General features: G+C 44.7%; 1 protein-coding gene across 1 annotated transcript in view; it reads right to left on the reverse strand.

The window, feature by feature from the left end:
* Nucleotides 1–627: 627 nt before the first annotated feature.
* FAXDC2 (fatty acid hydroxylase domain containing 2) overlaps nucleotides 628–11,455 on the reverse strand; it is an 18,310-nt gene continuing 7,482 nt past the window's right edge. The window contains exons 4-8 of the mRNA XM_006863915.1: nucleotides 9,036–9,157; nucleotides 2,478–2,683; nucleotides 1,975–2,080; nucleotides 1,466–1,632; nucleotides 628–784 (exon numbers count right to left, since the gene is read on the reverse strand). Of these exons, the coding sequence (XP_006863977.1) occupies nucleotides 628–784; nucleotides 1,466–1,632; nucleotides 1,975–2,080; nucleotides 2,478–2,683; nucleotides 9,036–9,157 (758 nt within the window). The remainder of the gene's footprint in view (nucleotides 785–1,465; nucleotides 1,633–1,974; nucleotides 2,081–2,477; nucleotides 2,684–9,035; nucleotides 9,158–11,455) is intronic.

Here is an 11,455-nt window from a genome sequence, read left to right on the forward strand (position 1 = left end):
AGGGAGCAGAAAGCCTTATTCTCCAAATGAGAAGCAGCTGGTGTGCTCAATCCACCAACCTGTGGTTAGCAGTCTAGCCACATAACAAACACTAATACTTACACACTGTCGTTAGTGCCATTGAGTCATTTCAGACTCATTGTGACCCTGTGTAGGGTTTCCAGGGAGCGGCTGGTGAGTTTGGACCACTGACCTTGTGGTCTAGTACTTAATCCCACAGTGCTACACCATTAGAAATGATTTGGTAAATACACAGTGTAGGTCACAGGGACTGAGACTGGCAACAAAACTCACGTGCTCACTGCAGAACACTGCAGTGTGTTTTTGCTTTTCACCTCCTCACCCCCATCAGAAGTGGGAAACTCTTCTAGTTTAATCCAGTGACAACAGGTATTAATTAACGTAGGTCTTTCCTAAAAGCAAAGTGACAAAGCAAACTGGGAAAGCTAGGGCTAACAGCTTCAGGGACATTCCTTTGGGGGAGCCCTGGCCCCTTCCCTATAAATACTCATGATGCTGATAATAGAGTGCATGGGTATAGGAGAAAGTTGTCAGATGCAATCATTAGGACTCGGGCCACCTTGGCAGTCCACTGCAGAGGGGACAGCAAGGATGGCACTGGGTCCCTCACTCCATCTTCTTTGGAGAATCAGGAATGCTCTCCGAGAGCGGGGTGAAACTCAGCAAGAGGACGTGTCTTTCATATGCTTTGGTCTGCTTAAACATGGTGTCGGTTCCATGGAGATGGTCTAGCACCCCCAGCACCCCATAGCACTGGTTGAACCTGGCAGAGAGAAGAGAGGGCTGCAGTCCTGGTGCTGGAAGTTGTGTGCCGGTCTCCATTTCATTTGTGGAACTTCGCATTCATTTCTAAGGCCTTTTACCCAACTCGTCTCCCACCATCCTGTCCCCCTGCATCAGAATAACCCCGGGAGCTATTAAAAGGGGCTAACCCTTGGGGCTACTCCAGAGCTGCTTAAGTCTAGAGTCTTCCTCTGAAACATTCCCCAGGTGATTCTGACAGAGCTAAACTTGTTTATCTCAGAACACTGATTGGAATGCTGGTTTCCTACCCTCCTGATGTTTGATCCAGAGCTGCCATTTTAAATCATCTCAGGTGATACATTGACCACACCTGAAAAGGCCTGGTGGCTTTCGGAAAGTGCAATAATTGCTTGAAAGGCATGCAAGCCTTTCCTAGATCTATGCATTTACCTGAGGAGAGTAACCATAGTTTACTTTAGATACTCAAAAGGGTCCCAAACCCACATAAAGATTAAGAGCCCAGTTACTGGAGGAGCCAAGTCAGAAATCGGGGGGAACGGTAAGGTGGTCTGTGAGCAGTGTGGTTATTTTTTTCACCACCAAGATGCCTTCTCACTAGCACCACTGTCTGCCATCAGAAGCCTGAGGAGTGAGGGTGGTCGCTGTTGGCCAGGGACACATGGTGGGGAGGGGGCCTTACTTGAGATGGTGGTAGTCGTGGAATTCAGGTGAAGGCAGAAAAGGTAGGTGGTAGCCGCAGTGAGATATGGTGGTGATGATGAGCGCTATGGAGAACCAGATGGTGATGGAGGACAAGTGAGAGCCCATTATGATGGGACCCAGCAGTGCTGGCAGCATGTTGGAGACCTGCAAGGGAAGAGATGATTGAAGGCAGAACCCACTTGGGTGGTACAGAAAGACTTCCTTGACACAATCTGAAGAACCTGAGAGGCTTTCAGAACACTGGTTTGCTGGAGACTTGTTAAGCCTTTACTCTGGACCAGTTTTTAACTGCATGAGCCTCAACTTTCTCATTAGGATAATGAGAAATAAAAATGTTTCGGGGAGGATTAAATGAGATAACCTGACACCTCGCATAGTCTAACATATGGTATGTCATAAATGGCAACTTGGTTGAAAGAGTAAACCGCCAAGGAAAAAAGCGGTCCTCTACCTTACACCTTTGGGGAAGAGGGGAGTGCTACTCACCACATGCTCTATAGGGTGGGCATAGAGAGAGATCACACCAATGGGAGCTGTCCATTCATGGTGTTTCTTGTGGATCTTCTTATAGAATGCTGGGTGGTGCAGGAGCCTGGAACATGGAGGAAAATAATGCATCTATCTGCCAGCCCTCACCCCTTGTTACACTGTAAACAACCAGATTACTCAAACCTGTCTTGAGCACTGGGCCCCACTTTTTCAGCTACCTAATTTTGGGGTTAAGTGGCCAATGTAGTTCAGATGTATCTGCTGTAAAGTGAAGATGGGGCCCAGAAAGAATTTAATAAGGAAATGCTTAGGGAACTGCCCTGCCTCACACGAATGGAGAAGGCTCTTTATTTTCCAGGCATTTCTCAAAACAGTTTCCTCCTTGTTAACTATGTAATGGGAGGCATAGGAAGGAGCCCATGGAATATTGGTCCTACACCTACAATTCAGAGGTTTCAGAGTGCTCATTTCTCAGTGAGTCTATGGGTGGCTGTGCTCACCGGTGTGAGTAGTAGAAAAGGATTTCTTCAATCAGGGTGAAGATCGCCAGCTCCAGGAGAAACCAGTGGAAGGTGGGTAGCTCTCGGCGGCAAGGGTCTCCCCGCCACTTGAGGAGGGGGTAAAGGAAGATCACAATGGGGAGAGAAAGCATGTACTGGTTGAAGAGAACTGTGTGGATGGCCTGGCGTAGTTTCGTGGCGTCCACCTGCCCAAGGGAAGGAAGGAAGGAAATGGGTAAGAGTATGAGAAGTCTAAAAAATTGCCTCCATTGTGACCTGCTCTCACTTGGTTTGGATGCTGGGAGAGATGCCTGGTCATCACCGACAGCCCTTGATTGCCACCCAACTCTAGTTTGACTGTTGTTGTGCTGTCAAGTCGATTCTGACCCATAGCGACCCTGTACAGGGTTTCCGAGGCTATAAATCTTTACAGGAGCAGAAAGCCTCATCTTTCTCCAGACTGTTCAGTATTTGGAAATTCCCCTCCCAGCAGCCTTCAGTCTCTTCCTGAGCCTGGCTTCTTCCTCTTGGTTCTGCATATATTACCATTCTCCTCATTTCTCTGATGAGATGAGAGCAGAGATGGAAGTTGAAGAAGATTGTGACCCCTCAAACTGATACCACAATTTACCCCTCTATCCCCTCCAGATTCAGACATAAAGGTTCTCTGCCACCTCATGTGGTCCCGCTCATTGGACTAGTCCCAGCATAAAGAAGGTCGGACTAACTTCCTGAGCTGGTGTTCCTGGTTTTCAAAATGGAACTGCCAGGATGGTGGGAGGCTGCCTAACTCTCTCCCCAGGGTTGAGAGCTGGTCCCATCTGTTCTACTGGACCTCAATAGTGCCACCTGCATCGCCCCAGGCATCAGTTACCACCAGCTTCTGTCAACACTGGGACTTAAGAGAATCACCTCACTTCCTGGATCCTGATGAACTTGTTTAGAACAGGTCAGGAGTGATTTCTCCCCAAGTTCCAATGGCAAGCTGGTAGGGTTTCTGCCCCAAGATGGGTTTAGTTTCAGAGTGGTCCCAGACTTGATGCCTTTCTCTTCCACTAGCCTTTCCAGGCACTGCATGTGTTAACTGACCGAAGAATTTAGTCTTCATACTTTCAGATCCATTCTATTGTCTGGCCAGCCTGGTGTGAGAGACATGTAAGCCGAGGCCATACACTTCTAGAAAACTTGACCAAGATGGGAAGTTGTATTTGTTTTTGTTTGTTTACTTATTCAATGACATTCGAATGCCCATTCAATGTCTGTAGCAGGCAGTGTTCTCAATGCTGGGAATAGAGCAATGAACAATACAAAGATTCTTTAGTCCATGTGGAGTTTACAGTCCACTGGGAACAGCAGATATAAAAACAAATACTTTTAAAAGTACATAATAAAGAGAAATTCTTGTAGCAAGTTCTGATGCATGCTAAAATGTGGAAGAACCATGGAAACAACTGAGTGAAATATTTTTCACAAAAGGACAAATACATGATCCCACCTAACAAGAAATATCTAGAAGAGGCAAGTATACACTTGATGAAGGATGAAGGACTAAAAGTTTAAGAGAAAGGAATAGGAAAACAATACTTAGGGGATGCTGAGCTTCTGCTACCAAAAACCCATCACCTTTCCAACTCAACAACCTGATGAAAACTAACCCATAAGAGTTCAAAGACTAAATCTTTACAGAAGCAGACTGCCAACATCTTTCTCCCATGTGGCAGCTACGGGGATTGAACTACCAACCTTTGGCTTAGCACATAATTACTGCACCATCAAGGATCCTAAGTTTCTGTTAGGGTGATGGAAAAATATGGGAACTGTTAACGGTGATGCAAGAATAACATGATGAATAATGACACTGAACTGTACATGCAAAAAACTATAGAAATGGCAAATGTTGAGTTGCCTATATATTTACCACAACTAAATATATTTATAAAATATATAAGGGGGCTTCAAAAAGTTCCTGAAAACACAAAATTGAATGATAATCAAATTTTTCCATAAACTTTTTGAAGTCCCCTCATGTTGTTGCTAATAGCCATTGATTGGTTCCAACTCCCAGTGACCCTGTATAGGGTTTCCGAGGAGCAGCTGGTGGGCTTGAACTGCCTATCTTGTGGTTCACAGTCCAGTGTTGATCCTCCAGCACCACACCACAAGTCTTCATACTAGGAGGGGTTATATGCTTTAAAATTGCACTAATACAGGCAAGAAGATGATGGTGGGTGTGGACCACAGTGCTAGCAATAGAGGTGAGAATTGGTTGGATTCTGGATCTATTTTGAAAACAGCCAACAAGGTTACCGGATGGATTGGATTTGATATATAAAAGAATGAAGTGGAAAGGATGATTCTAGAATTTTTGGCCTGAGAAACTAGAGGGGTTAAAACTGCTGTCAACTCAGATTACAGGGACTACACATGGTAAAGACTTGTGGGAAGAATCAAGTTCCCTTTTGGACATATTATTGAATTGGAGATGTCCACTACATAGCCATGTGGACACATCAAATAGACAGTTGAGTATTTGAGCCCAGTGTTCAGGAGACATAAATTTGAGAATTGTTGGCATATACATTGTAAATGTCATTACACTGGAAGAGAGAACCAAGGGAATGAAGACAGAAGAGGCCTGAGCCTTGGGGCACTCAACATTGAGAGGCTGGGAAGAACAACCAATAAATAAGACTGGAAAGGAATGACCAGTAAAGTAGGAGAATGAGTTGTCTTGGAAACTACATTAAGGATGAAGGACAGAGCAACTGGGAAAATGCTCCTGGGGCCTAATAAAACAGGGACTTGAGAACTGATCAGTGCTGACCTTGCCGGGAACAAGTTTTGATAGAGTGATGAGGCTGGAGGCCTGACTGGAGCAACATTAACAGAGAAGGAAACACAGTGGTTTTATGGTTACTTTAGGAAATACAGGCTGCAGTACTATGAGGTAAAGTCTTATGATGTCTGGAACTTACTTTGAAATAGTAAAGCAAAAAATTAGACATATATTTATGTTTTTCTCTACGTTGTTGTTAGCTACCATTGACTCAGCACCCAGCTCATGGTGACTGCACAAAGGAACAAATTTGCTGTGTGGCCCTGAGCCATTCTCATAATCAGCTGCAGACCGAAGAGTGTTAAAGCAAATATGGTAAAATGTTAACAGTTGATACCTCTAGCTGGTGGGTAAATGAGTGACCACTGTACTATTTCTTTCAATTTTTCTGTTATGTTTGCAACTTTTCATAATTATAAAATGCTGGGGAAAAGGAAGAGGAATTCGAGACTGTGTAGACACCTCTTTTGAAGAGCTTTGCTGGAAAGGAGAACAAAAATACAGGCATTAGTGGGTATGGAAAATGAAGCCAAGGTTTTGTTTTGTTTTAAAATGTGGAAAATCACAGCATGTTTATAATAATCCTAAAGAGAGCAAAAGGAAAAAAAAAAAAAAAAAGGAAGAAGAAAGAGAAGGGAAATTAGCTGGAACAATTAATTTCCTGAGTAGGCAAGAGGTGATGGGGTCAGATAGAAGCAAGGGAGAATTTACCTGTGGCATCAGGTGAGAAGGCAGAGTACGTGGTAGGTGGGAATGGTGGGAATGTGTGAAACCTTAAATTTTCTTAGCTAAAGTAGGAGCACTGTCTGCTTCTAAAGAGTGACAAATCTTAGAAACCCTGTGGAGCAGTTCTCTGTCCTAGAAGGTTGCTGAGTCAGAATGAACTCAATGGCAGTGGGTTAAGTAGGCACAAAGTCATCCTTTGAGAGGGAGGCTAGGAGAGGAAGTGTTGGGGTTTTGAGGAGTAAAGAGAAGGTGTGATCCAGTCATCCATAAGAGTAGGAGAGTAAACAGATCAGGGGTATACGGTATGATACCAAGCACATTCAGATCCCATTTGAGGGTCTGTTCCTCATGTCTTAGACCAGGAGACAGTCCTTCCTGGAGATGGCCAAAGACTAAATGGCCCGGAGGATTCCTCCAACGTGGATGTCTACCTGAAGGTGCCTATAGTGTAAAAGCGCTGGACTTGGAGTCAGTTGAGATGAATCCTGGTTTTGTTTCCTAGTAACAGTATAACCTTGAGCTACCTACTTCATCTTTCTGATCCTCAGTTTCTCCAAAATGCAACAAGACCTTTCTGTACACTGTGAGGTGTAATAGATGCTGAGTAATATTCTTGAGAGCTCTTGTAGTCTAGTGGTCAGAACCCTAGAGTTCAGAAAGGCCTGAGTTTGACACATCTCTAAGCCTCCATTTCTTTTTCTGAACAATGAAGGTGATTATAGAACTTAGCCTTGAAGAGGTATGCATTCAGTCAATGATGGCTGCTAAGGAGACCACTGTGGTCTGACAAAAAGGACTATCAAGGGCCACACAAAGGCTTTGTCATGTGAGTCCCCAGTCCCTGTCTTGCTAAGCTGGGCCTTAAGGAAGCTCTTTCCGGCTGACTGGCAGCTGTTGTCTTAAGTGAAAGGAACCATGAGCCAGACCAGCAATTAGTTTAAGGAGCCATTACAAAGCCCTGAGAGCTGAGCGGGCTCACCCATCTACTGGAGATAGATGATTAAAATGAAATACTAAATATTTTTCCTAGGAAAGAAGTTGGGAGGTGGTTTAGATGGAGCTGTGGAAAGAATCTGGGATTTAGAATCAGCGTCTTCCCTGTTGTTTAAGACTTCTGGATATTGTCAGGGCACCAAGCAGGTGGTGGGTCTCAGAGAGCAGTGGGCTCACCTTTAGGTACAGTGCAAGTAGATACATGGATTGGCTGTTGTTAGTTGGCATCGAGGTGGCTCCAATTCATAGTGAGCATGTGTATAACAGAACAAAACTCTGCCTGGTGCTTAAAAAACCTTACAGTTGAGCCCATTAGTGTAGCCAAGGTGTCTATCTTGTAGGTCTTTCTCTTTTTCACTGACCCTCTACTTCACCATGCAAGATGTCCTTCTCCTGGTCCCACCTTATCACGTGTCCAAAGTATATGAGATGAAGTCTCACCATTCTCGCTTCTAAAGAGCATTCTAAATGGACTTTTTCCAACACAGATTTGTTTGTTCTTCTAGCAGTCCATGGTATTTTCAATATTCTTCCCCAACACCATAATTCAGAAGCGCCCATTCTTTTTCTTTTTCAGTCTTCCTTATTTATTGTTCAGTTTCTGCATGCATATGAAGTGATTGAAAATACCATGACTTGGGTCAGGTGTACCTTAGTCTTCAAAGTGATATCTCTGCTTTTTAACACTTTGGAAATATTTTGCAACAGGTTTGCCCAATGCAATATTGTTGTTGTTAAGTGCCATCGAGTTGGTTCTGACCCATAGCAATGCTGTGTGGGTTTCCAAGGAGCAGCTAGTGAGCTTGAACTGCCGACCTTGCGGTTCAAACTGACTTTGTAGTCCAGCACATTAATCCACAGCACCACACCTGACTGCTGCCTCCATGGGCTTTGGTTATGAATCCAAAAGGAAAACGGAACCCTTGACAACTTCAACTTTTTCTCCGTTTATCATCATACTTGCTTATGGGCCCATTTGGGAGGATTTTTGTTTGAGGTGTAATCCCTATTGAAGGCTCTAGTCTACTCCCCTGCTGGCTAGGACACCTTTGTAAGCAAATCCTGGGTCTTAGTTATCCTGTATCTGCAGCTGTCCATTGTACTGTGGGTTGACCTAAATAACTGGAAAGCAGGGTCAACTCAAAATGCCCCCAACACTATACATTCAGAATCCAACCACCCATTGAATATGGAAAGGCCATCTAGTGTTTCAGCAGCTGTGCCCTGGCTGCCTTAGGACAACAGCTGTTATCCAGATTTAAGCATCCAGTGGGTGCCACTGCTGTCTCAGTCTCCTGGATAAAGGGGAGCTAGCTACCTGAGTCCAGCATATATGGTAAGCACTGGACTGTAAGGTCGGTTTGAACTACAAGGCCATCGGTTCAAACTCACTAGTTGCATCTTGGAAACCCTATACAGGATGGCTATGAGTTGGACCCAACTCCAGGGCACTTAACAACAACAACAAGCTACCTGATATCTGGGGACTCAGCCCAGAGCCAGACCAAGGCAATCACCTATGTTTCTAAAATGCTGGCCGCAGTTACTGGGGTAGCAGACAGGCACAGAGCCTGGGACAGTAATCAGGAGACCACACAGTCTTGATTGGCCACCAGCTGGCTCGGAGATGTTCAGCAATATTCAACAAATTATTCTCTCTCTCTAAGCTTCTAAATTTGGGGGAACCTTGTATAAGACACATCCCTGTGTAATGCAAGTGGTCAACACATTCAACTAAAAAAGGTTAGAGGTCAGTGTTCATCCTCAGGTGTCTCAGAAAAAAGGCCTAGTGATTTACTTCCAAGAAATCAACCATTGAAAACTCTGTGAAACAGTTCTCTCCAACTCACATGGACTTGCCATCGGTTGGGATTGACTTGGAAACTGATGATGTAGATAATAACGTGGTCCACTCTGTTCCTGATCTCTCCTGGGCTAATGGTATTTTGAGACTTGGACATTTGCTTTCTTGTTTTGACCAGAAAAACCGCAGCAACACTTACCGGTTCATTCTTGCCAATCTGAATTCGGTAGCGAGAGATAAAGTTAGGTTTTCCAGTTGTGTCAACCACAAGTAAAACCCCATTGAAGGCCCAGAAGAGCAGAGCTGGCACTTGGGTGGTACCTGAGGTTGAGAAATAGAAGGGAGCAATCAGGACTTTCGGTTCTCACAGTATCAACTGAGCATTTTCCAGGGTAACTGAAGACATTGCCTTGCCAGGAGGTGCTAGTGCTCTGGATTGGGGGCCTACCTCTAGTTTCAGAACTTGGACACATCACCTAAGAAGGATCTCCAACTGTAAAATGGGGACAGCCTGTTTCAAGGTTGTTGTTGTTAAGTGCCATGGAGTCGGTTCTGACTCCATAGCAACCCTGAACAGGGTTTCTGAGGCTGTAAATCTTTACAGGAGCAGAAAGCCTTACCTTTCTCCCAATGAGCAGCTTGTAGTTTCAAACTGCTGACCTTATGGTTCGCAGCCCAGATCATAACCACTACGCTACCAGAGCTCCGTCCTTTGTGGCCTAGCAAGGGATAAAGGATGATAAAGGTAGCTGGAAGAACTCCTTTCAGTACCAGGGGCTGGGCAAAAATAGACGGTAATATGTTGAGATAAATGATACACCCTAACATATAAATGAATTTAGGTTAATGTTAGAAGTCCTGGGGTGGGCCAAATGGCTAAGTGCTCAATGACTTGGTGGTTTGAACCCACCCAGAGGCTCCTTGGGTGACAGGCCTGATGATCTACTTCTGAAAGTTCATAGCCTTGACAAGTGTGGAGCAGTTCTATTCTGCACACATGGGGTCGCAGAATCAATTTGACAGCACTCTGTTAGCGTAGTGGTTATGAATCAGGCTGCTAACCTCAGCGTCAGCAGTTCAAAACCACCCGCTGTTCTGCCGGAACCGACTCCATGGCACATAACAACAACAGGTTGTTGTTTGGAGGTTTGTGCCCATTGAACCTTTTTTGAATTATCAAGGAAGGGAAATACAAAGGAAGTGCTTGATATGGTTCAAAATGAGCACTGGACTAGGAGTCAGTTAAGAAACCTAAGCCCTCAACACAATATATGCACACCAATGTTCATAGCAGCACTATTTACAATAGTAAAGAGATGGAGACAGCCAAAGTGTCCATCAACTGAAGAATGGATAAACAAATTGTGATACATACACACAATGGAATATTATGCTACCTTGAAGAATAACAAGGAAGCTGCAAACCACCAGATAACATGGATGAACCTTGAGGACATTATGTTGAGTGAAATTAGTCAGTCACAAAAAGAGAAATACTGCATAGGACCACTACTGTAAAAGACTAAGAAAAAGAACCCATACTAAAGGGGGGGGGGGGAATTCTTTGCTGATTGCTGGGATGTAGGAGGTGGGGCGAGGGGAGGGATGGGAAGGTATAGCACAGGGCAGGGAATAGACACAGGTTAGTTAAGGTGCTGGGGAGGGGGACAATACACAAAATGGGAGAGGGGAAATGGAAGAACAAAGCAGAGGGGAGAACAAATAGGCAGGTTCGCATGGGCTAAGTGGGACAGAGGTAAATAATAAGGTACACACAATCTTGGAACTACAGGGCTCTGGGATACAAAGATTGAGATATGGTTAGAATAGGGAAAAAGGGGGAAATATTGTTAAGATGCTTGGCGGTCTACTGAATCTTGGTATTCCTTGCATTATATTATAAAATAGACACTGGAAGGGTAGAGAAAGGAAAAGCCAGAAATATCACCATAGAAAGCTTGTAAGTCCGTCTTCTGCCTATAACTGATTGGAATACCTAAAAAGGGGATACAACGTGCCCAGTGAAGGAGGCTGCCTGCGGAGCCTCTGCATTACGTAAGACTATAGGTGGAATCCTGAACAGCATCCAGAATCTTCAGAGGTGGGAAATTTCCCCCTGAAAGGATGGGCAGACCAGCCTGGAGCAGCTGGAAGAACAGAAGATACCTCTTGAAAGAAGGACTGACAGAAAAAACACAAAACAATAGAGGCAGACTGACCAATTACTATAAGAGCAAGCAAGTTGCCCGCCCAGGAGACATCAAGGCAAGGAGTCGGGTCCCTGCAGAGTAAATCCTCTTATAAGACTAAGACTCAATGGGAATACACGCTCTGATGGGTGACCACATTCGCCGCCAACAGGGGAAAGTGAGGGAAAAACAGCTATAAGGCTGCGAGCTAAGCCCTACAATGGTCAATAGACTCCTATGAACCCAGGTGGGCCCAGAGTCAGTGAGACAGCCATGGAGGACTGGAATGGAGGGTGAAGTGTCCAGTGGATAAGAAGAGAGGGCATATCCACAAGAGCACCCACGCATGCAGATAATACCCACTTGACCTAGCCTCAATGAGTGGGTGATCAGAGCTCAACTAGAAGAAGAAAGAAGAGGAAAAAAAAAA

The sequence above is a fragment of the Chrysochloris asiatica genome, unplaced genomic scaffold (assembly GCF_000296735.1).
Source record: "Chrysochloris asiatica unplaced genomic scaffold, ChrAsi1.0 scaffold00057, whole genome shotgun sequence".
NCBI lineage: Eukaryota > Metazoa > Chordata > Mammalia > Afrosoricida > Chrysochloridae > Chrysochloris > Chrysochloris asiatica.